A 26,303-nucleotide genomic window follows, 5' to 3' on the forward strand; every position below is an offset into this window, starting at 1 on the left:
TTTAAAATCTTTCCAAAATGTTTAAACTTTTTATTTGAACATTCTGCGACCAAATATCTGTTAAATATACACCATCATGTCTCAAAAACAAAAGTCCCTGTATTTACACTCTGCTTTAGGAATGCCTCAATGGCCATATTAAGGCCCGGTGTTTTGGCTTTCACATGGACAGAGTGAGAGAGCGAGAGAGGGGGGTGGGGAAGAGAGAGGGGGGTGGGAAAGAGAGAGGGGGGTGGGAAAGAGAGAGGGGGGTGGGGAAGACACAGAGAAAAAGAGGAGCATTGACATCAGATACTCTGTGGCGGTAGCATGATCGTGGTGGAAAAAAAATACAACAATAATTAAAAAACTCTGGCAATTATAGTCTGACCCCCTGTAACTCTAAATGACCCCCCCCATGAAGCAAGACTTAGAAACGATACAGTCCCAAAAGCAGAATCTTAACATTGTACATATAAAGGGTTTCCTGTCCTCTGATAAAAGCCTGGGTTAGTGTGGTTAACCCCGTCTATGTCACGGTCTTGAAGGTCTGGAGGATTAGGTTGGTTTGGTGGATGAGCCTGTTCGCGCTGACAAACACGTTTATCGCCCTGGAAACAAGCGGGACAGAGAGAGACAGGGACACACAGGGAAGGCGGTGTCAGTCACAGGAAACCATGGCAACGCTGGGATTGATACAGTGCTTTGATCTGTCGAAATGTCAGGCTTCAGAGAATCAAGCCTAAATGTGATTTCACAGTGAATGGTAATGGGAATGATTAAACAACCCTGAAAATGCCAAGTATCGTTTCTGCCACACAGTCACATGGTCAACTAAGCAGTACACCAGGCAAAAAACAAAGAATTATACTGAATTCTGCTTATATCACGCTATACCACAATAAACACAAATAATTATTGATTTCTGCTTATATCACGTTATACCACAATAAACACAAATAATTATTAATTTCTGCTTCTATCACGCTATACCACAATAAACACAAATAATTATTCATTCCTGCTTATATCACGCTATACCACAAACAAAGTTAAAATGCAGAGACTCAGACCATTGAGTGCTTTTGAAGTGACAGGTTGGCGTGAAATCTGTAACCCATCTCCGCTGTATCAGCACCATGGACAGCTCCCTACACAGTGAAGCAAGGCCGTTTTGGTAATGAATATAGGCTACAACAAGATAGATAGGGTAATCCCCCCCATCCACATCGACGGGACAGTAGTGGAGAGGGTGGAGAGTTTTAAGTTCCTCGGCGTACACATCACGGACAAACTGAAATGGTCCACCCACACAGACAGCGTGGTGAAGAAGGTGCAGCAGCGCCTCTTCAACCTCAGGAGGCTGAAGAAATTTGGCTTGTCACCTAAAACACACAAACTTTTACAGATGCACAATAGAGAGCATCCTTTCGGGCTGTATTACCGCCTGGTACGGCAGCTGCTCCGCCCACAACCGGAAGGCTCTCCAGAGGGTAGTGAGGTCTGCACAACGCATCACCGGGTGCAAACTACCTGCCCTCCAGGACACCTACACCACCCAATGTCACAGGAAGGCCAAAAAGATCATAAAGGACAGCAACCACCCGAGCCACTGCCTGTTCACCCCGCTATCATCCAGAAGGCGAGGTCAGTACAGGTGCATCAAAGCTGGGACCGAGAGACTGAAAAACAGCTTCTATCTCAAGGCCATCAGACTGTTAAACAGCCATCACTAACAGAGAGGCTGCTGCCAACATACAAACTAAAATCTCTGGCCACTTGAATACATTTAATAAATTGATTTAATAAAGGTTTTACTATTCACTTGAAATAACGCCACTTTAATAATGTCTACATATCCTACATTACTCATCTCATATGTATATACTGTACTCTATACCATCTACTGCATCTTGCCATCCTGATGTAATGTATCACTAGCCACTTTAAACAATGCTGCTTTATATGTTTTCATACCCTACAATACTCATCTCATATTTATATACTGTACTCCATACCATCTACTGCATCTTGATGTAATGTATCACTAGCCACTTTATATAATGTTTTCATAACCTACATTACTCATCTCATATGTATATACTGTACTCTATACCATCTACTGCATCTTGCCTATGCTGCACAGCCATCGCTCATTCATATATTTATACAAACATATTAATTCCTTTACACTTGTGTGTGTATAAGGTAGTTGTTGTGAAATTGTTAGATTACTTGTTAGATATTACTGCACGGTCGGAACTAGAAGCACAAGCATTTCGCTACACTCATATTAACATCTGCTAACCGTGTGTATGTGACCAATAAACTGTTGATATGATTTGGCAAACAGCCTCTGTAAATACACCCCAAATACAACTTGTTCTTTCTTTCCACAGAGCAGAGCATTTCAAAATGCTTCTTGCTTGATGATGCCGAGAGAACCCTTTGGTTCTATCAATAACATTCTACCAGTGGGAATACTGCTTGGGTGAAGGCATTGGACACAACGCAGAACTTCTGGGAACCAAAATGATGCATCTGCGGTAAATACTACAGGCGGAGGCGTGTCTCGTTATTCAAGTAGCCTATCACAGATGGGCAGCGTTTTCCCCCCGATTTTTATGGAAATATAAAGGAGACAAACCTAACCGCCCAGTGGCTTTCCATGGCCCTCCCTACACACAAACACTCCTCGACGTGCTCTGTCCATGGCCCTCCCTAAACACAAACACTCCCCGACGTGCTCTGTCCATGGCCCTCCCTACACACAAACACCTACACACAAATGGGTGATATATTGTACGGGCCAGATGTAAACCGGTATGGGTGATATATTGTACGGGCCAGATGTAAACCGGTATGGGTGATATATTGTACGGGCCAGATGTAAACCGGTATGGGTGATATATTGTACGGGCCAGATGTAAACCGGTATGGGTGATATATTGTACGGGCCAGATGTAAACCGGTATGGGTGATATATTGTACGGGCCAGATGTAAACCGGTATGGGTGATATATTGTACGGGCCAGATGTAAACCGATATGGGGGATATATTGTACGGGCCAGATGTAAACCGGTATGGGTGATATATTGTACGGGCCAGATGTAAACCGGTATGGGTGATATACTGTACGGGCCAGATGTAAACCGGTATGGGTGATATACTGTACGGGCCAGATGTAAACCGGTATGGGTGATATACTGTACGGGCCAGATGTAAACCGGTATGGGTGATATACTGTACGGGCCAGATGTAAACCGGTATGGGTGATATACTGTACGGGCCAGATGTAAACCGGTATGGGTGATATACTGTACGGGCCAGATGTAAACCGGTATGGGTGATATACTGTACGGGCCAGATGTAAACCGGTATGGGTGATATACTGTACGGGCCAGATGTAAACCGGTATGGGTGATATATTGTACGGGCCAGATGTAAACCGGTATGGGTGATATATTGTACGGGCCAGATGTAAACCGGTATGGGTGATATATTGTACGGGCCAGATGTAAACCGGTATGGGTGATATATTGTACGGGCCAGATGTAAACCGGTATGGGTGATATATTGTACGGGCCAGATGTAAACCGATATGGGTGATATATTGTACGGGCCAGATGTAAACCGGTATGGGTGATATATTGTACGGGCCAGATGTAAACCGATATGGGGGATATACTGTACGGGCCAGATGTAAACCGGTATGGGTGATATACTGTACGGGCCAGATGTAAACCGGTATGGGGGATATACTGTACGGGCCAGATGTAAACCGGTATGGGTGATATACTGTACGGGCCAGATGTAAACCGGTATGGGTGATATACTGTACGGGCCAGATGTAAACCGGTATGGGTGATATACTGTACGGGCCAGATGTAAACCGGTATGGGTGATATACTGTACGGGCCAGATGTAAACCGGTATGGGTGATATACTGTACGGGCCAGATGTAAACCGGTATGGGTGATATATTGTACGGGCCAGATGTAAAACCGTGTATGGGTGATATATTGTACGGGCGCAGATGTAAACCGGAATGGGTGATATATTGTACGGGCCAGATGTTAAACGGTATGGGTGATATATTGTACGGGCCAGATGTAAACCGGTATGGGTGATATATTGTACGGGCCAGATGTAAACCGGTATGGGTGATATATTGTACGGGCCAGATGTAAACCGGTATGGGTGATATATTGTACGGGCCAGATGTAAACCGATAGGGTGGATATACTTGTACGGGCCAGATGTAAACCGGTATGGGTGATATACTGTACGGGCCACGATGGTTTTCCTTAAACCGGTTATGGGGATATACGTTACGGGCCAGATGTAAACCGGTATGGGTGATATACTGTACGGGCAGATGTAAACCGGTAGGGTGATATACTGTACGGGCCAGATGTAAAACCGGTATGGGTTGATATACTGTACGGGCCAGATGTAAACCGGTATGGGTGATATATTGTACGGGCCAGATGTAAACCGGTATGGGTGATATATTGTACGGGCCAGATGTAAACCGGTATGGGTGATATATTGTACGGGCCAGATGTAAACCGGTATGGGTGATATATTGTACGGGCCAGATGTAAACCGGTATGGGTGATATATTGTACGGGCCAGATGTAAACCGGTATGGGTGATATATTGTACGGGCCAGATGTAAACCGGTATGGGTGATATATTGTACGGGCCAGATGTAAACCGGTATGGGTGAATATATTGTACGGGCCAGATGTAAACCGGTATGGGTGATATATTGTACGGGCCAGATGTAAACCGGTATGGGTGATATATTGTACGGGCCAGATGTAAACCGGTATGGGTGATATATTGTACGGGCCAGATGTAAACCGGTATGGGTGATATATTGTACGGGCCAGATGTAAACCGGTAGGGTGATATATTGTACGGGCCAGATGTAAACCGGTATGGGTGATATATGTACGGGCCAGATGTAACCGGTATGGGTGATATATTGTACGGGCCAGATGTAAACCGGTATGGGTGATATATTGTACGGGCCAGATGTAAACCGGTATGGGTGATATATTGTACGGGCCAGATGTAAACCGGTATGGGGTGATATATTGTACGGGCCAGATGTAAACCGGTATGGGTGATATATTGTACGGGCCAGATGTAAACCGGTATGGGTGATATATTGTACGGGCCAGATGTAAACCGGTATGGGTGATATATTGTACGGGCCAGATGTAAACCGGTATGGGTGATATATTGTACGGGCCAGATGTAAACCGGTATGGGTGATATATTGTACGGGCCAGATGTAAACCGGTATGGGTGATATATTGTACGGGCCAGATGTAAACCGGTATGGGTGATATATTGTACGGGCCAGATGTAAACCGATATGGGTGATATATTGTACGGGCCAGATGTAAACCGGTATGGGTGATATATTGTACGGGCCAGATGTAAACCGGTATGGGTGATATATTGTACGGGCCAGATGTAAACCGGTATGGGTGATATATTGTACGGGCCAGATGTAAACCGGTATGGGTGATATATTGTACGGGCCAGATGTAAACCGGTATGGGTGATATATTGTACGGGCCAGATGTAAACCGGTATGGGTGATATATTGTACGGGCCAGATGTAAACCGATATGGGTGATATATTGTACGGGCCAGATGTAAACCGGTATGGGTGATATATTGTACGGGCCAGATGTAAACCGGTATGGGTGATATATTGTACGGGCCAGATGTAAACCGATATGGGTGATATATTGTACGGGCCAGATGTAAACCGGTATGGGTGATATATTGTACGGGCCAGATGTAAGCCGGTATGGGTGATATATTGTACGGGCCAGATGTAAACCGGTATGGGTGATATATTGTACGGGCCAGATGTAAGCCTGTATGGGTGATATATTGTACGGGCCAGATGTAAACCGGTATGGGTGATATATTGTACGGGCCAGATGTAAACCGATATGGGTGATATATTGTACGGGCCAGATGTAAACCGGTATGGGTGATATATTGTACGGGCCAGATGTAAACCGGTATGGGTGATATATTGTACGGGCCAGATGTAAAACCGGTATGGGTGATATATTGTACGGGCCAGATGTAAACCGATATGGGGGATATATTGTACGGGCCAGATGTAAACCGGTATGGGTGATATATTGTACGGGCCAGATGTAAACCGGTATGGGTGATATATTGTACGGGCCAGATGTAAACCGGTATGGGTGATATATTGTACGGGCCAGATGTAAACCGGTATGGGTGATATATTGTACGGGCCAGATGTAAACCGGTATGGGTGATATATTGTACGGGCCAGATGTAAACCGGTATGGGTGATATATTGTACGGGCCAGATGTAAACCGGTATGGGTGATATATTGTACGGGCCAGATGTAAACCGGTATGGGTGATATATTGTACGGGCCAGATGTAAACCGGTATGGGTGATATATTGTACGGGCCAGATGTAAACCGGTATGGGTGATATATTGTACGGGCCAGATGTAAACCGATATGGGTGATATATTGTACGGGCCAGATGTAAACCGGTATGGGTGATATATTGTACGGGCCAGATGTAAACCGGTATGGGTGATATATTGTACGGGCCAGATGTAAACCGGTATGGGTGATATATTGTACGGGCCAGATGTAAACCGGTATGGGTGATATATTGTACGGGCCATGGAAGAGAACAGCTGGGTAGAAACATAAAGGAGGTGATGAGGTTCTTACTTTCCATCTTTGAAGTAGGTTTTAAGTGTGTCGCTGAAGCTCTTGGAGTATTTCACAAACTCTTTCTTTTGGTGTTCCAGTGCCTGAGAAAACAACAGAGGCTTTTCACTCTTACAGAAGATAATGGAGAGGAAAAAACACAAGAACGTCTCAAACTCTGCTGACAGCCGAGGGAGAAAGAAAGGAGAAGACATCTAAATTGGCCTGTCTGTAGTGTGTGTCTGTAGTGTGTGTGTGTATAGTGTATGTATGTGTAGTGTGTGTGTGTATGTGTAGTGTGTGTGTGTGTGTGTGTGTGTAGTGTGTGTATGTGTGTATAGTGTATGTATGTGTAGTGTGTGTGTGTATGTGTAGTGTATGTGTGTGTAGTGTGTGTCTGTAGTGTGTGTGTGTGTAGTGTATGTATGTGTAGTGTGTGTGTATAGTGTATGTATGTGTAGTGTGTGTGCGTATGTGTAGTGTGTGTGTATGTATAGTGTATGTCTGTGTAGTGTGTGTCTGTAGTGTGTGTGTGTGTAGTGTGTGTATGTGTAGTGTGTGTGTGTGTAGTGTGTGTCTGTAGTGTGTGTATGTGTAGTGTGTGTGTGTATAGTGTATGTATGTGTAGTGTGTGTGTGTATGTGTAGTGTGTGTGTGTGTAGTGTGTGTCTGTAGTGTGTGTGTGTGTAGTGTATGTATGTGTAGTGTGTGTGTGTATAGTGTATGTATGTGTAGTGTGTGTGTGTATGTGTAGTGTGTGTGTGTATGTGTGTAGTGTGTGTGTATGTAAGTGTGTGTGTATGTGTAGTGTGTGTGTGTGTAGTGTGTGTGTGTGTGTAGTGTGTGTGTGTGTAGTGTGTGTGTGTGTATGTGTAGTGTGTGTAGTGTATGTATGTGTAGTGTGTATGTGTATGTGTAGTGTGTGTGTATGTGCGTAGTGTGTGTGTGTAGTGTGTGTGTGTGTATGTGTAGTGTGTGTGTGTATAGTGTATGTATGTGTAGTGTGTGTGTGTATAGTGTATGTATGTGTAGTGTGTGTGTGTATGTGTAGTGTGTGTGTGTGTAGTGTGTGTGTGTGTAGTGTGTGTGTGTGTAGTGTGTGTGTGTAGTGTGTGTGTGTATAGTGTATGTATGTGTGTGTAGTGTGTGTCTGTAGTGTGTGTGTGTGTAGTGTATGTATGTGTAGTGTGTGTGTATAGTGTATGTATGTGTAGTGTGTGTGTATAGTGTATGTATGTGTAGTGTGTGTGCGTATGTGTAGTGTGTGTGTATGTGTGTATGTGTGTAGTGTGTGTGTGTGTAGTGTGTGTGTGTAGTGTGTGTCTGTAGTGTGTGTATGTGTAGTGTGTGTGTGTGTGTATGTGTAGTGTGTGTGTGTGTATGTGTAGTGTGTGTGTGTGTAGTGTGTGTGTGTAGTGTATGTATGTGTAGTGTGTGTGTGTATAGTGTATGTATGTGTAGTGTGTGTGTGTATGTGTAGTGTGTGTGTGTGTATGTGTAGTGTGTGTGTATGTGTGTAGTGTGTGTGTGTATGTGTAGTGTGTGTGTAGTGTGTTTGTGTAGTGTGTGTATGTGTAGTGTGTGTGTATGTGTAGTGTGTGTATGTGTATGTATGTGTAGTGTGTATGTGTATGTGTAGTGTGTGTGTGTATGTGTGTAGTGTGTGTGTGTAGTGTGTGTGTGTGTATGTGTATGTGTAGTGTGTGTGTGTATGTGTGTAGTGTGTGTGTGTAGTGTGTGTGTGTGTATGTGTAGTGTGTGTGTGTATAGTGTATGTATGTGTAGTGTGTGTGTATGTGTGTAGTGTGTGTGTGTAGTGTGTGAGTGTAGTGTATGTATGTGTAGTGTGTGTGTGTGTATAGTGTATGTATGTGTAGTGTGTGTGTGTGTAGTGTGTGTGTGTGTATAGTGTATGTATGTGTAGTGTGTGTGTGTATGTGTAGTGTGTGTGTGTGTGTGTAGTGTGTGTGTGTAGTGTGTAGTGTGTGTGTGTGTGTGTGTGTGTGTGTGTGTGTGTGTAGTGTATGTATGTGTAGTGTGTGTGTGTATAGTGTATGTATGTGTAGTGTGTGTGTGTGTAGTGTGTGTATGTGTAGTGTGTGTGTGTATAGTGTATGTATGTGTAGTGTGTGTGTGTATGTGTAGTGTGTGTGTATGTGTAGTGTGTGTGTATGTGTGTAGTGTGTGTGTGTAGTGTGTGTCTGTAGTGTGTGTGTGTGTAGTGTATGTATGTGTAGTGTGTGTGTATAGTGTATGTATGTGTAGTGTGTGTGTGTGTATGTGTAGTGTGTGTGTATGTGTGTAGTGTGTGTATGTGTAGTGTGTGGTGTGTGTGTGTAGTGTGTGTGTAGTGTGTGTGTGTAGTGTTCTCACCCGTCGGTTCTGGTACTGGTATTTTCGGAAGACAGTGTTGACTGTGTCCAGGAGTTCCTTGATGGCGCTGGCAATATCTCTGTGCACAGAGTATAAAAATTACTTTTTGGTCCACCAGCCAATGTGTCAGGTAGATTTTAAAATCTACCAGCCATTCTGATTTTTTTACCACTCAAAATATATCATTTTTTCCTTCTAAAATTACACCAACAAAACACAAAACAGATGAGCATGCTTTGAAATGTTTCTAAAACAATACATGTATTACTAGTAAGAAGTAATGTAGTACATTATTTCAGTACATTTTTTGTGACTTGAGTCTTTAACCAAGATCTCACGAGACAAACATTTTCACCTGCCCCTTTCAGGGCCGGAGGTTACCGTGGTAGCCAACTCTGAGTCATGTTTGTCCCTGTGAGACCGAGTCTGACTAGTACAAGCTTTGTCTTCTCTAGCAGTTGAAACTCAAACATAGAAAAACAACCTAGCTTGTGAACAAAACAATGTAAATAGTCAAGAAACACAAGGACAAAATTTCACTTCAGTTTCAAGTAAATTAGACCAACTTCTATGGCTGAATCTTTCACTCAGTTCTTCACGTGCAGAGTTTCAGCACCAGGTGTAATAGGCTATATAGGATTCTTAGTTCTTTAGTCCACCGTGGCTGGTGAAATGGACATCTACCCGCATTTGGCAGGTGTTCATTTTAGGCCCCGTCTGTGGACAATGACTACAACAGCAGTCAGACATCTTGAACCATGTCACCTCTCACTCCTTGGTCCAACAGCAGTCAGACATCTTGAACCATGTCACCTCTCACTCCTTGGTCCAACAGCAGTCAGACATCTTGAACCATGTCACCTCTCTTACTCCTTGGTCCAACAGCAGTCAGACATCTTGAACCATGTCACCTCTCACTCCTTGGTCCAACAGCAGTCAGACATCTTGAACCATGTCACCTCTCACTCCTTGGTCCAACAGCAGTCAGACATCTTGAACCATGTCACCTCTCACTCCTTGGTCCAACAGCAGTCAGACATCTTGAACCATGTCACCTCTCACTCCTTGGTCCAACAGCAGTCAGACATCTTGAACCATGTCACCTCTCACTCCTTGGTCCAACAGCAGTCAGACATCTTGAACCATGTCACCTCTCTTACTCCTTGGTCCAACAGCAGTCAGACATCTTGAACCATGTCACCTCTCACTCCTTGGTCCAACAGCAGTCAGACATCTTGAACCATGTCACCTCTCACTCCTTGGTCCAACAGCAGTCAGACATCTTGAACCATGTCACCTCTCACTCCTTGGTCCAACAGCAGTCAGACATCTTGAACCATGTCACCTCTCACTCCTTGGTCCAACAGCAGTCAGACATCTTGAACCATGTCACCTCTCTTACTCCTTGGTCCAACAGCAGTCAGACATCTTGAACCATGTCACCTCTCTTACTCCTTGGTCCAACAGCAGTCAGACATCTTGAACCATGTCACCTCTCACTCCTTGGTCCAACAGCAGTCAGACATCTTGAACCATGTCACCTCTCACTCCTTGGTCCAACAGCAGTCAGACATCTTGAACCATGTCACCTCTCACTCCTTGGTCCAACAGCAGTCAGACATCTTGAACCATGTCACCTCTCACTCCTTGGTCCAACAGCAGTCAGACATCTTGAACCATGTCACCTCTCACTCCTTGGTCCAACAGCAGTCAGACATCTTGAACCATGTCACCTCTCACTCCTTGGTCCAACAGCAGTCAGACATCTTGAACCATGTCACCTCTCACTCCTTGGTCCAACAGCAGTCAGACATCTTGAACCATGTCACCTCTCACTCCTTGGTCCAACAGCAGTCAGACATCTTGAACCATGTCACCTCTCACACCTTGGTCCAACAGCAGTCAGACATCTTGAACCATGTCACCTCTCACTCCTTGGTCCAACAGCAGTCAGACATCTTGAACCATGTCACCTCTCACTCCTTGGTCCAACAGCAGTCAGACATCTTGAACCATGTCACCTCTCACTCCTTGGTCCAACAGCAGTCAGACATCTTGAACCATGTCACCTCTCACTCCTTGGTCCAACAGCAGTCAGACATCTTGAACCATGTCACCTCTCACACCTTGGTCCAACAGCAGTCAGACATCTTGAACCATGTCACCTCTCACTCCTTGGTCCAACAGCAGTCAGACATCTTGAACCATGTCACCTCTCACTCCTTGGTCCAACAGCAGTCAGACATCTTGAACCATGTCACCTCTCACTCCTTGGTCCAACAGCAGTCAGACATCTTGAACCATGTCACCTCTCACTCCTTGGTCCAACAGCAGTCAGACATCTTGAACCATGTCACCTCTCACTCCTTGGTCCAACAGCAGTCAGACATCTTGAACCATGTCACCTCTCACTCCTTGGTCCAACAGCAGTCAGACATCTTGAACCATGTCACCTCTCACTCCTTGGTCCAACAGCAGTCAGACATCTTGAACCATGTCACCTCTCACTCCTTGGTCCAACAGCAGTCAGACATCTTGAACCATGTCACCTCTCACTCCTTGGTCCAACAGCAGTCAGACATCTTGAACCATGTCACCATCCTTACCGCCTTTCTAGAACCTCTTAGTCTCAGCCTCTCTCCCCTCTCACTTTCCCCCTTTAAATACAGCAGAATTCTACTATGTTCAAAATTTATTTTTTCCTAAATATTCCACTGACAAAGTTACTTAGAGTGACTCAAACACAAATTCAATTTGAGAACTGGCAAATTGAGCCAAGACAGAAACAAGCCCTGAAAGAATACGTCTGGGCGAGAAGAACTGTGTGTACTACTTGAGACTTAGTATTACATTGGAAAGAAAATGGGAACAAGAGAATGAGTGTGTTCTTGGAGAACTGTGTACTTGTGAAGTGTTAATCACATCACTGAGGGTGTGCTAGGAGGTCTGCAAGCGAGTGTGTACTGACTTGATGGTCTGTAAGAAGCGTACTCTGTCGTTGATCTCGTCTGGGATCTTGCTGAGGATGTGTTTGAGTGCCCGAGCCTTGTCATTCAAGTCCTGGAACTCCTGCTCCGGCCTGTCAATCATGAACTCTACACACACACACACACACACAGGAAGAGAGCCACAGCCTTAGTCACCATGGAGACAGTCAGGTCAACAAGAAGCGGTGGAATGTAGAGAACATTCCAAAGGCCCTGACAGAACATCCCCACCCAGAAAACAGTCTGTGTGTGCGTTCACACACACACACACACACACACACACACACACACACACACACACACACACACACTACTTTGAGTGTGTGGAGAAAGTTAGAACAAGGTGCCAGCAGTGTAACCTTGCTGACAGCAGGAGGTACAGTGCCATCAGAACGTAGTCACACCCCTTTGCTTTTCCCACATTGTGTTACAGCCTGAATTTAAGATGTCGTGTCACTGGTATACACACAATAACCCATAATGTCAAAGTGAAATTATGTTTTTCAAAATTATACTAATTAAAAATGAAAAACTGATATCTTGAGTCACCCCTTTCTTGTGGCAAGCCTAAATAAGTTCAGGAGTAAATATTTGCTTAACAAGTTACATAATAAGTTGCATGGACTCACTCTGTGTGCAATTATATTGTTTAACATAATTTTTGAATGACTACCTCATCTCTGTACCCCACACAAACAATTATCTGTAAGGTCCCATCAGTTGAGCAGTGTATTTCAAACACAGATTTAAATCACGAAGACCAGGGATGTTTTCCAATGCCTCGCAAAGAAGGGCACCTATTGGTAGATAAAAACATAAAAAATACATTGAATATCCATTTCAGCATGGTGAAGTTACTAATTATACTTTGGATGGTGTATCAATACACCCAGTCACTACAAAAGACACAGGTGTCCTTCCTAACTCAGTTGCCGGAGAGGAAGGAAACCGCTCAGGGATTTCACCACGAGGCCAATGGTGACTTTAAAACAGTTAGAGTTTAATGGCTGTAATCAACATTGTAGTTACTCCACAATACTAACCTAATTGAAAGAGGGAAAATAAGGAAGACTGTACAGAATAAAAATGTTCCAAAACATGCATCCTGTTCGCAATAAGGCACTATAGTAATACTGCAAAAAATGGGGCAAAGAAATTAACTTTGCGTCCTGAATACAAAGTGTTATGTTCAGGGAAAATCCAGCACAACACATCAACGAGAACCATTTTACATATTTTCATGATGGTGGCTGCATCATGTTATGGGTACGCTTGTCATCAGCAAGGACTAGGGAGTTTTTTGTGATAAAAAGAAACAGAAGAGCTAAGCACAGGCAAAATACGAGAGGAATCATTGGTTCAGTCTGCTTTCCAACAGACAGAGAGAAAATTCCTCATTCAGCAGGACAATAACACAAGGCCAAATCTACACTGGAGTTATTTACCAAGACGACATTGAATGTTCCGGAGTGGCCTAGTTACAGCTTTGACTTAAAAATCGTCTTAAATCTATGGCAAGACTTGAAAATGGCTGTCTAGCAATGATCAACAACTAACGATTTTTTTAAGAATAATGTATCAATATTGTACAATCCAGGTGTGCAAAACGCTTAGACTTACCCAGAAAGACTCACAGCTGTAATCGCTGCCAAAGATAATTCGAACATGAATTGACTCAGGGGTGGTAATACTTATGTGAATGAGATATTTCTGTATTTCATTTTTATACATTTGCCAAATGTTTTTTTTTTATTTATTTTTTTAATTCTAAGCATTTACTTTGTCATTAAGAGGTATTGTGTGTAGATGGGTGAGAAAACAAATCTATTTAATCAATTTTGAGTTCAGGCTGTAAAAACAAAATGTGGAATAAATCAAGGGGTATGAATACTTTCTGAAGGCACTGTTTATTTAGTATTCAAACAGAAACAAAGGCCCTCGCATCACGGTGTGACTGTGTGTCCGTGTATAACTATAGCTGAGCTTCTCATTCTGTGCACATGAATTCATTACTACCATCAATCAGGCCATGCAGGAGAGAAAATTCAAGCCTGGAGGGAAGAAATGTCTCACAGGAAGGAGAGGTTGTTTTATTAGTGGAGAAACAGCACCATCATGAGGAGAGAGACGGTACTGTACACAGATGCACAATACCTGACATCATCTAGGACTAGGTTATTCACTGCAGAACAGAGAGACACACACCTTCCACATCGTCTGCAGCCATTCGCAGTAGTGACTCAGTGAAGTTGACCTCCACTTTCTTCTTCTCCAGGATCTTCATGATGATGTCCTGGGTCAGCCCTGGGTTCTCCTTCTCAGCCTGACAATAAACCACAGAACACACATCAGTCTATGACAACAATGTTTCCCCAAGCATTTTGTCATGGGGATAAAAAAAAGAAAGAAAAATAACCGTTTTAAAGCAAATTTGCTATAATTCTGCACATTTTGCAAACGTAAACAAAATCAATGGGGGCCCCTTGCCATGACATTTGGGGAATTGTAGATTCACCCTGACTCTCATTTTTATTTTGGCAATTGTTAGTTCTGAAAGATCTTAAAAAATATATATATATATAGTTTCATTATCTTTTCTACATACTTTATATCTGTTTGTTTTTTTATATATTTTTGGAGTGGCGGCAATGATTTAGCAGCAGCGCTAAATGAATAGGGGAAACACTGGACAATCAGCCACAGAACATATGCAGACACACACCAGGCATTACTAATCAACCAAAAAAACACTATGATAATAGAACACAGACCCATGATCAGAGTTAGACAGTGTCAATCAAAGACAATCAGATGTGAATCAAAGTGGAACAGTGGAACCACTCATAGGGGTATTTCACAAAGCTAGTTAGATCTACTCTGGGTTTTCTAAAGCGAGCCAGTTTCAGTTAGCTTCACATTCCAGCTCAGGCTTCCTCTATGATAGGAAGGCGGCTATGGATCCTGCACCTGCTGCGAATTCAAGACAGTTCTCCAGCAGGTTATGGTGGGAATGGGCTATTAGAAGAGCAGTCGTTCTTCGTGTCGACGGTTATCTTGAATTGAACTCAGAATTTACCAAAGTGAGCTCCTCTATCCCGTCTCAAATGCCCTGTCGCCCTCCACGTATAAACCGCCGCCCTGTCGCCCTCCATGTATAAACGCCGCCCTGTCGCCCTCCACGTATAAACCGCCGCCCTGTTGCCCTCCACGTATAAACCGCCGCCCTGTCGCCCTCCACGTATAAACCGCCGCCCTGTCGCCCTCCACGTATAAACCGCCGCCCTGTCGCCCTCCACGTATAAACCGCCGCCCTGTCGCCCTCCATGTATAAACCGCCGCCCTGTCGCCCTCCAGGTATAAACCGCCGCCCTGTCGCCCTCCAGGTATAAACCGCCGCCCTGTCGCCCTCCAGGTATAAATCGCCGCCCTGTCGCCCTCCAGGTATAAATCGCCGCCCTGTCGCCCTCCATGTATAAACGCCGCCCTCCATGTATAAACGCCGCCCTCCATGTATAAACGCCGCCCTGTCGCCCTCCATGTATAAATCGCCGCACTGTCGCCCTCCATGTATAAACGCCGCCCTCCATGTATAAACGCCGCCCTGTCGCCCTCCATGTATAAATCGCCGCCCTGTCGCCCTCCACGTATAAACCGCCGCCCTCCACGTATAAACGCCGCCCTGTCGCCCTCCACGTATAAACGCCGCCCTGTCGCCCTCCACGTATAAACGCCGCCCTGTCGCCCTCCACGTATAAACGCCGCCCTGTCGCCCTCCACGTATAAACGCCGCCGTCGCCCTCCACGTATAAACGCCGCCCTGTCGCCCTCCACGTATAAACGCCGCCCTGTCGCCCTCCACGTATAAACGCCGCCCTGTCGCCCTCCACGTATAAACGCCGCCCTGTCGCCCTCCACGTATAAACGCCGCCCTGTCGCCCTCCACGTATAAACGCCGCCCTGTCGCCCTCCACGTATAAACGCCGCCCTGTCGCCCTCCACGTATAAACGCCGCCCCGTCGCCCTCCACGTATAAACGCCGCCCTGTCGCCCTCCACGTATAAACGCCGCCCTGTCGCCCTCCACGTATAAACGCCGCCCTGTCGCCCTCCACGTATAAACGCCGCCCTGTCGCCCTCCACGTATAAACGCCGCCCTGTCGCCCTCCACGTATAAACGCCGCCCTGTCGCCCTCCACGTATAAACGCCGCCCTGTCGCCCTCCACGTATAAACGCCGCCCTGTCGCCCTCCACGTATAAACGCTGCCCTGTCGCCCTCCACGTATAAACGCTGCCCTGTCGCCCTCCATGTATAAACGCCGCCCTGTCGCCCTCCATGTATAAACGCCGCCCTGTCGCCCTCCATGTATAAACCGCTGCCCTGTTGCCCTCCATGTATAAACGCCGCCCTGTCGCCCTCCATGTATAAACGCCGCCCTCCACGTATAAACGCCGCCCTGTCGCCCTCCATGCATAAAACGCCGCCCTGTCGCCCTCCATGTATAAACGCTGCCCTGTCGCCCTCCATGTATAAACGCTGCCCTGTCGCCCTCCATGTATAAACGCTGCCCTGTCCCTCCATCTCCTTACCTTTATAAACGCTGCCCTCAGGGTCTGTGCTGCCGACAGGTTCACTCTCTCCAACTGTAAACACATTATCACTGCATCAAAACTTCTTACAGATACCAGCTTGTAATTAACATAGCATATACACATCTCACAAACAGATACCATCTTCTAATTAACATAGAATACACACATCTCACAAACAAGGAAAGCACACACCTATACTAATTAGAGGTCGACCGATTAATCGGAATGGCCGATTAATTAGGGCCGATTAAGTTTTCAGAACAATCGGAAATCTGTATTTTTGGACACCGATTTCCCCCCCCCAAAAAATGTACACCTTTATTTAACTATGCAAGTCAGTTAAGAACACATTCTTATTTTCAATGAAGGCCTAGGAACGGTGGGTTAACTGCCTTGTTCAGGGGCAGAAAGACAGATTTTTACCTTGTCAACTCGGGGATTCAATCTTGCAAACTTACAGTTAACTGGTCCAACGCTCTAACCACCTGCTTTACATTGCACTCCACGAGGAGCCTGCCTGTTACGCGAATGCAGTAAGAAGCTAAGGTAAGTTGCTAGCTAGCATTAAACTTATCTTAGAAAAAAAAAAATCTAGCAATCATAATCACTAGTTAACTACACATGGTTGATGATATTACTAGTTTATCTAGCCTGTCCTGCGTTGCATATAATCGCTTAGGTACACATTGCTCCAACGTGTACCTAACCATAAACATCAATGCCTTTCTTAAAATCAATACACAAGTATAGATTTTTAAACCTGCATATTTAGTTAATATTGCCTGCTAACATGAATTTCTTTTAACTAGGGAAAATATGTCACTTCTCTTGCAACAGAGTCCGGGTATATGCAGCAGTTTGGGCCGCCTGGCTCGTTGCGAACTGTGAAGACTATTTCTTCCTAACAAAGACAGCCAACTTCGCCAAACGGGGGATGATTTAACAAAAGCGCATTTGCGAAAAAAGCACAATCGTTGCACGAATGTACCTAACCATAAACATCAATTCCTTTCTTAAAATCAATACACAGAAGTATATATTTATAAACCTGCATATTTAGCTAAAAGAAATCCAGGTTAGCAGGCAATATTAACCAGGTGAAATTGTATCACGTCTCTTGCATTCATTGCACTCAGAGTCAGGGTATATGCATTAGTTTGGGCCGCCAGGCTCGTTGCAAACTAATTTGCCAGAATTTTACGTAATTATGACATAACATTGAAGGTTGTGCAATGTAACAGGAATATTTAGACTTATAGATGCCACCCGTTAGATAAAATACAGAACGGTTCCGTATTTCACTGAAAGAATAAACGTGATAGTTTCCGGATTCTACCATATTAATGACCCAAGGCTCGTATTTCTGTGTGTTATTATGTTATAATTTAGTCTATGATTTGATAGAGCAGTCTGACTGAGCGGTGGTAGGCAGCAGCAGGCTCGTAAGCATTCATTCAAACAGCACTCTTCGCAATGCTTCAAGCATTGGGCTGTTTATGACTTCAAGCCTATCAACTCCCAAGATTAGGCTGGTGTAACTGATGTGAAATGGCTAGCTAGTTAGCGGGGTGTGCGCTAATAGCGTTTCAAACGTCACTTGCTCTGCATGGGTAACGCTGCTTCGAGGGTGGCTGTTGTCGATGTGTTCCTGGTTCGAGCCCAGGTAGGAGCGAGGAGAGGGACGGAAGCTATACTGTTACACTGGCAATACTAAAGTGCCTATAAGAACGTCCAATAGTCAAAGGTATATGAAATACAAATCGTATAGAGAGAAATAGTTCTATAATTCCTATAATAAACTACAACCGAAAACTTCTTACCTGGGAATATTGAAGACTCATGTTAAAAGGAACCTCCAGCTTTCATATGTTCTCATGTTCTGAGCAAGGAACTTAAACGTTAGCTTTTTTACATGGTACATAATGCACTTTTACTTTCTTCTCCAACACTGTGTTTTTGCATTATTTAAACAAAATTGAACATGTTTCATTATTTATTTGAGGCTAAATTGATTTTATTGATGTATTATATTAAGTTAAAATAAGTGTTCATTCAGTATTGTTGTAATTGTCATTATTACAAATAAAATAACAAAAGAAAAAAAATTTCATTAAATAATAATTATCGTTTTTTGGTCGTCCAATAATCGGTATCGGCATTGAAAAATCATAATCGGTCGACCTCTAATACTAATTACCACAACATTAAAACACTTCAAACTGCATAGTTAGTAGCTACACATGGAAAACCATCTCATTAGCCAACACTGCAGACAACAAAAACTACAGTACACTGGTACACAAACAGCATTGAACAAAACAAGCCTGTGTGTTATTGGTTTTACTCTCCTTGTGGGTACTAGGAGTCCTCACAAGGAGAGTAAAACCAGGAACATTTTGACAAGTGGGGACATTTTGTCAGTCCCCACAAGGAAAAGTGTTATTTTATGGTTAGGTTTAGGGAAAATAGGATTTTGAATGGGAATAAATTGTTTGGTCCCGGAAGGATAGTAGTTGTGTGTGTGTGTGTGTGTGTGACTAATACCTGGACTAGCTGAGTCAGTGAAACAGCAACCTCCCCACATCAAAGTGGCCACAGGGAACTCCTTTGCATCATCAGAGAGACACTGGTGCTACACACAGTAATTATCACACTCCTCCATCCCTCGCTCTTCCCTTCTATTCGTCCCTACCACCCTCACCCTTTAAACACAAACTCCCGCTGCTCTCTCTGTGATCTGTGACTACCCCTCTTCCACTGTCTCCATTCCCTCTGTTTTTATCTTCCTGCCAACTGACAACTATACGACCCTTGAAAATCCGATTCAAATCAGACTGATTTAATAGAAAAACAACACAATTGGAAGTTCGCAGTCCACAACAAAACAGTTGTCATTACATTAGCATCATCGATAACGGTAACACAAAGTGGTAGACAAACGCGCTCACACAGAAAGGGCGTTCCTGTGCCGTTTCCTCTTCAGCAAGATGAAGGAAAGTATGAATCCCTGATGCATTTTGTTCATGTCATATGACAATCTTGGCCAAATTAATGCGTTTTCAAATAAATTCAATACATTTAGTTCATCAATACATTTTTGAATATTGCTGAATTCTGTTTTTATGTCTGTATTCCGTGATTCTGTCCGCGTTCTCCACAACACAGATGTTATAGAGAACCATTTACCCTGTCCCTATTTCTCCAATCCAACCACACGCTCTCCCCCCATCCCTCCCTCGTGTCGAAGGTAGTTACATTTGTGTTATAACCTTAGAGACCATAGCACGCACAGGCACCCTTCAAGAAACACTACATCCTGTCTTTACCAAATCCTTTCCTCCTTACCTCGTGGAAGACGGGATACATCACAGTGTAGAGTGTCATGGAAACCATGGAGGTTGTCTCTGCTTCATTCTTCATCTCTTCCATTGTCATCCTCGTCCAGAGGCCAACGTTTCTGTATGTGTGTCTGTATATGGAGTGAAGGCTGCTACCGGGGCAGGGCTCGCCTCATTCACTCACTACAACACTCAGAGAAGAGAAGGCTGGAGGGGCAGGACCTGAGGAGAGAAGACGGGGGGAGAAAGGGTATGAGGGATAGAATGGGAGGTAAAGGACAGAAAAGACAATCCAACATTACATAGCCTACTTCATCACTATAATACCTCATTTAGGCTATTTTCATTGCTTCTGGCTGAGGTCTAAATTTAGGCCTTGTTTTTCTGTCCTAGTAATGTCTACGTCAACAAACAAGGTCTAGCCTTGGAGGGCGATGACATTATATAACCAGGTAAACATTCCATCTGGCTCCGGTTCAAAGTCAAACGTGGTGCAGGGCGGTGGGTGTGGAGAGACAGACCCTAAGCTCTACCATACACCTGCCCTGCCTGTGTACACCTGTGTATCTGAACAAGCATGATAAGGTTCTCTTTCCTCCTACTCTGACTGACACCTTCAACAGCATTATCTACTGTATGACGTCACCCTGGGCCATTACCAGACAGCACTTCACTGTGTGTAACTGGATGCAATTACAGGCCAGGGACGGACTGTCAATGCAGCCCTTGTTCCGCACATACTGACTGACTGAGTAGCCCGACTGAGTGACGGTTTCTTTCCCTCTGTCATTACAATTCCATGACTCAGCCCCAGCTGACGAAAGGTGACAGTTCTATTACTGGCCAGGCAGGCAGTGTCTTCAGAGGGTGTTAATAAAAACCATAGCTAGTGGCTGCTCTGCGCACTGCTCCCAGGTCAGCTTCACCCCTATTTATTCCTTTCAGACCAGGATGGAGGCAGGGAAAACTGACCCTGGAGCAGAACACAGGGACAACTTTTCCCTAGAGCACTGCTGAGACTCCACATGTGTCAAACTCATTCCAGGGAGGGCTGAGTGGAAGTGGATTTCCACTCCTCCCTCGTACTTGATGAAATAAAGTCAGTAATTAGTAAAGAACTCCCCTCACCTGGTTGCCTAGGAGTTATTTGAAAGGAAAACCCACAGATACCGTGACACCTACAGCGGTCACAGGAAGGCCAAAAAGATCATCAAGAACAACAACCACCCGAGCCACTGCCTGTTCACCCCGCTAACATCCAGAAGGCGAGGTCAGTACAGGTGCATCAAAGCTGGGACAGAGAGACTGAAAAACAGCTTCTATCTCAAGGCCATCAGACTGTTAAACAGCCATCACTAACAGAGAGGCTGCCGCCAACATACAGACTCAAATCACTGACCACTTTAAGGAATGGAACACTAGTCACTTTAATAATGTTTACATATCTTGCATTACTCATCTCATATCTATTGCATTTTGCCTATGCCGCTCTGTCATTGATCATCCATATATTTATATATTCTTATTCCATTCCTTTACTTAGATTTGTGTGCATTAGGCATTTATTGTGGAATTGTTTTATAACTTGTTAGATACTGCTGCACTGTCGGAACTAGAAGCACAAGCATTTCACTACACTCACATCTGCTAACCATGTGTATGTGACCAATAAAATGTGATTTGATTTGGTTTTTACTAGACTCTCCGTGGAATGAGTTTGACTCCCCTGCCTTAGGCCATGTCCCAATAATCTCACAACAAGCTTCCATTTCTTGACTCATTTCCTTCATGGTCACTGATTTGATAGGACATGATAGCAGCCTTAAGGCACCATAGTGAGACTAGACACATTCCATCCATCAGTGAAGAGTGGGGGGACAATGGCTGAGGAAAGAAAACGGATTGGACACATTCCTTCTAACCTAACACTATGCTCCTCTCCGTTGAGTATTATCTGGCCAACTTTACTGTGGGCAATACCTGATTAGATGGGCTACTGGCCTGCAGAACATGACAGTCTCAATTGTCTTGTCTGTCATGGTACAAAGACCAAGCTGTACATCTAAGTCCATTAATATGTTATTTCAGGCAGTAATGCCTTAATCACATTGTAAAAATTTACAGGTTTATTACTGGATGTTAAACCTCATTTTATGTCCACAGAGTCATTTGTCACATAAAGTAATGCGCGTGGACGGCTGACTGATCAGATAAGCCAGCTGCTATGGAGAAATGTACAGCAGTTACAACACAACAACAGATGTTTCTCAAATGAGCTAATTACATTTCCAACTCCTCATGACATTTTATTATAATGATGTCATCGTTTGATGAAAACTGCGGTGTAATCATTTGTCCAAACACCAGAGTTTCTATGGGACAAATTCAGGTAACATAACATAAGGTTAACATGACTCGTTTCGTTCGCTTCCGTTGAAGAGACAATCTGCATCAGAGTCAGCTGAATAAATACACCCCTAGACTCGGTCTTGACAGGGCTAACGCAGTTCACGCCACTTTGATAACCAAGTGACTTTTTCGTAGCAAGTTAGGCGACAGGTTAAGGTTAGGAAAATGCTCTCCTAACTTGTTAAGAAAATCACTTTGTATAGAAGTGCGGTGAAAAGAGTTTGTCCCGTCTCGATAGACCGAGACTGGCTAGCTAGCAGCTACCTTGCGACGTTGACGGAATCGGTAGCGTTGTCGGTAGCCAACCAGTTACGTAAGCTAGCTGAACCGAGGCTAGTTAGCCAACTAGCGCTTAGCTACGTAAACAAGTTTCGTCGATTGTTAGCTAACTAGCTATTTTAGCAAGCTGGGTGTCACCTGCCACCGGCAGTACCAGACTAAAAATCTTAACTAGCTAAATTTAAGCGTAGCTATACAATAACCACAGTTTCGTTGCTTGTAGTTAGTAATTTTATTGTTCTAATCCACCGACACACATCTATCTATCATGATCACCTGTTAGCTAGACATACTTCAATAACAGTGAGGGTAATTTCTAAATAGTAGCTAGTTTCCATAGCCAATTTGTAGGACTCATCATCCAGGAAGGTAGCTAAGTTACAAACGTTAGCTAGCTAAACAAAAACGATTTTCTAACGTTAGTTAGTGAAATAGTAACGTTGCCTTTAGCTACATACCTGTTTACACCGTGGTATGCTGCTAATTTAGACCGAAGTATGCTTATTTGCCGTGACAAGCATTAGCTAGTCGAGTGTTTTCTTTTCTCATTCAAAGACGGAAGTTTTCTGTATGATCAAACTGTCTGGGCTAGGTTTTTTTCATCTGTCCACCAAATGGCTTGACGGTTGTAGTTTTTTCTTACGTCTCCAATTATGGCAGTGATAAAGACATAGTAACTATAAAAACTACAACTCCCAACTAGTTCAAGCAATTATGTGGCGTTCTACACGAAACAACTAAAGCATCAACAGGCTTATTTAGCCAACAACAAAAAAAAAAATACAAAAACGACATCTCTCACAGACAAACTCCATCCCAGGCATACAAAAAATGTTACATTGATAGTAGAAAAAAAAGTACTGAAATCAAAAGAAGTGCGTCGTTTTACAGGAAGGGTAGTGAAGAACCAATCAGCGCGTGGAGAGGGTGGGACAACAGCGAAAGTATGTAGCGACCTGCGGCGGCGGCGAAGAGAAGCAGCGAGGCGACGCAAGAGACCGTACAGCATCCCTACACTAACAACCCGATACCGTTCGGTAAGGCATATTTACCATCTTCTGAAATACGCAAAAAAATATGTTCAAACCATTGTGTGTATATCAGTTATACATCAATGGTTTGATTGCTGCCATTTTCACGTTTAGATTTGACGATTGGTGATTTTATCATAGTTTGTGATATGTTCATGTTTTCACATTATAAAGGTGCGGTTTTATGCCATGGCAAAAAAAAATGAAGTTACTAGGCGACCACGAGGAATATTCTCTGTCACTTAGTGTTTTATGATAATTTTGTCTGTACTGAGTAATGCTATTAATCTAACAAAAATTCTGATCTATTCACTAAAGGCAGTAGCATCATCGATAGCCAGACACACACAGACACAATTACAATATTGTTGGTCTCTAATGTCCTTGAAATGGATTACTGCCTAGTATTGACTGAAAATTCCTTCTCTCAAGTGTTTTATGTTATAATAAGAGGGTTGAATTCCCACCGGGGCACCACACTCCCGGGGCACCGCACGCCCAGGCCCCGGGGCACCAACCTCCAGGCCAGGAAAACATAGTTGTTTATTGAACAGCTAACTTCCTGCATTTTCAACACAAGTAGTGTTGAAAAAAGTTGGAGTTTTATAATGCTATTCTACACATTTTGCCATGATGCTGAGAGACAATGTTGCAGTTTAAAGCTAATTTCCTGCTATTCTACACATTTTGCCATGACACACATTTTGACAAACATGAATGACAATGCTAATGCAAATGATCAAGAACGTGTTAAAAATGATTAAAAAAATAGCAAACCAGTTAGGTCACTAGGCTTACACCACCTCCATCAAAGCCAATGGAAACATTTTTTTCTCCACTTTGCTTGTATGCGTCATAGAAACAAACTGAGCCGAACAACAATATTTTGTTATTAATCCCATTAATCCCATGACGTATCGTTTGTTAATCTCTGATGATGAGCTGGCTGTGAACTCGGCTCGTGTGTGTGTGTGTGTGTGTGTGTGTGTGTGTGTCACTCCTCTGATTCCAGTGAGTGCTGAATTAATTGCATTTCAGTAATTAAATTACTTTTAAATCAGCCTTGCACCACATTGGTGGGGGGGGGTATATGTGTGTGTTTGCAGTTGGTGCAGCACACAGAGGCGATAAAGGATAGGTATGCACAGAAGCTGCCACGGTGTCCTCGTCTGAAACCTGAAGAGTGGCTGGCTGTGTGCCTCCCAGGCAGGGGAAGGGCTGACCGTTTAGCCTAGTGGGCACAGTCAATGTCCTTTGAGCAGCAAGGTGTGCTCCTAGCGGATAACAGCAACGTGTGCCCCTAGCGGATAACAGCAAGGTGTGCTCCTAGCGGATAACAGCAAGGTGTGCCCCTAGCGGATAACAGCAAGGTGTGCTCCTAGCGGATAACAGCAAGGTGTGCCCCTAGCGGATAACAGCAAGGTGTGCTCCTAGCGGATAGCAGCGAAGGTGTGCCCCTAGCGGATAGCAGCAAGGTGTGCTCCTAGCGGATAACAGCAAGGTGTGCCCCTAGCGGATAACAGCAAGGTGTGCTCCTAGCGGATAACAGCAAGGTGTGCTCCTAGCGGATAACAGCAAGGTGTGCCCCTAGCGGATAGCAGCAAGGTGTACTCCTAGCGGATAACAGCAAGGTGTGCCCCTAGCGGATAGCAGCAAGGTGTGCTCCTAGCGGATAACAGCAAGGTGTGCTCCTAGCGGATAACAGCAAGGTGTGCTCCTAGCGGATAACAGCAAGGTGTGCTCCTAGCGGATAGCAGCAAGGTGTGCTCCTAGCGGATAACAGCAAGGTGTGCTCCTAGCGGATAGCAGCAAGGTGTGCCCCTAGCGGATAGCAGCAAGGTGTGCTCCTAGCGGATAACAGCAAGGTGTGCCCCTAGCGGATAGCAGCAAGGTGTGCTCCTAGCGGATAACAGCAAGGTGTGCTCCTAGCGGATAACAGCAAGGTGTGCCCCTAGCGGATAGCAGCAAGGTGTGCCCCTAGCGGATAGCAGCAAGGTGTGCCCCTAGCGGATAGCAGCAAGGTGTGCCCCTAGCGGATAGCAGCAAGGTGTGCTCCTAGCGGATAGCAGCAAGGTGTGCTCCTAGCGGATAGCAGCAAGGTGTGCTCCTAACGGATAGCAGCAAGGTGTGCTCCTAGCGGATAGCAGCAAGGTGTGCCACTAGCGGATAGCAGCAAGGTGTGCCCCTAGCGGATAGCAGACAGTCATACTGTAACTTGCTGTAGGACAGATCAAACCTGGAATGGTGAAGATCACTCATGCAAACAGGCCTCTGTTGAAAAAAATGTTTCATCTCAGTTTCATCACTTTGGTTCTAACTGGGTTATTCACGGTTAACTGGGTTATTCACTGGGTTATTCACGGTTAACTGGGTTATTCACGGTTTAACTGGGTTATTCAAGGTTAACTGGGTTATTCACGGTTAACTGGGTTATTCACGGTTTAACTGGGTTATTCAAGGTTAACTGGGTTATTCACGGTTAATTGGGTTATTCACGGTTAACTGGGTTATTCATGGTTAATTGGGTTATTCACGGTTAATTGGGTTATTCACGGTTAACTGGGTTATTCATGGTTAA

General features: G+C 44.4%; 2 protein-coding genes across 2 annotated transcripts in view; one reads left to right on the top strand and one right to left on the bottom strand.

The window, feature by feature from the left end:
- On the bottom strand, positions 1-23,308 carry LOC115163741 (programmed cell death protein 10). The gene is made up of 8 exons (XM_029715897.1): positions 23,153-23,308; positions 20,014-20,228; positions 16,666-16,719; positions 14,284-14,401; positions 12,060-12,186; positions 9,092-9,170; positions 6,740-6,822; positions 1-590 (listed from the first exon to the last, which is right to left on the bottom strand). Exons 2-8 carry the CDS (start codon positions 20,101-20,103, stop codon positions 509-511), a joined length of 633 nt encoding a protein of 210 aa, XP_029571757.1. The 5' UTR covers positions 20,104-20,228; positions 23,153-23,308; the 3' UTR covers positions 1-508.
- A 326-nt stretch (positions 23,309-23,634) lies between these two features.
- The window catches only part of serpini1 (serpin peptidase inhibitor, clade I (neuroserpin), member 1), a 51,728-nt gene continuing 49,059 nt past the window's right edge, over positions 23,635-26,303 (top strand). Inside the window, exon 1 of the mRNA XM_029715896.1 lies at positions 23,635-23,731. The gene's annotated coding sequence lies outside the window, so the exon portion shown is untranslated. The remainder of the gene's footprint in view (positions 23,732-26,303) is intronic.

Source organism: Salmo trutta, chromosome 26 (genome assembly GCF_901001165.1).
Source record: "Salmo trutta chromosome 26, fSalTru1.1, whole genome shotgun sequence".
Lineage (NCBI taxonomy): Eukaryota > Metazoa > Chordata > Actinopteri > Salmoniformes > Salmonidae > Salmo > Salmo trutta.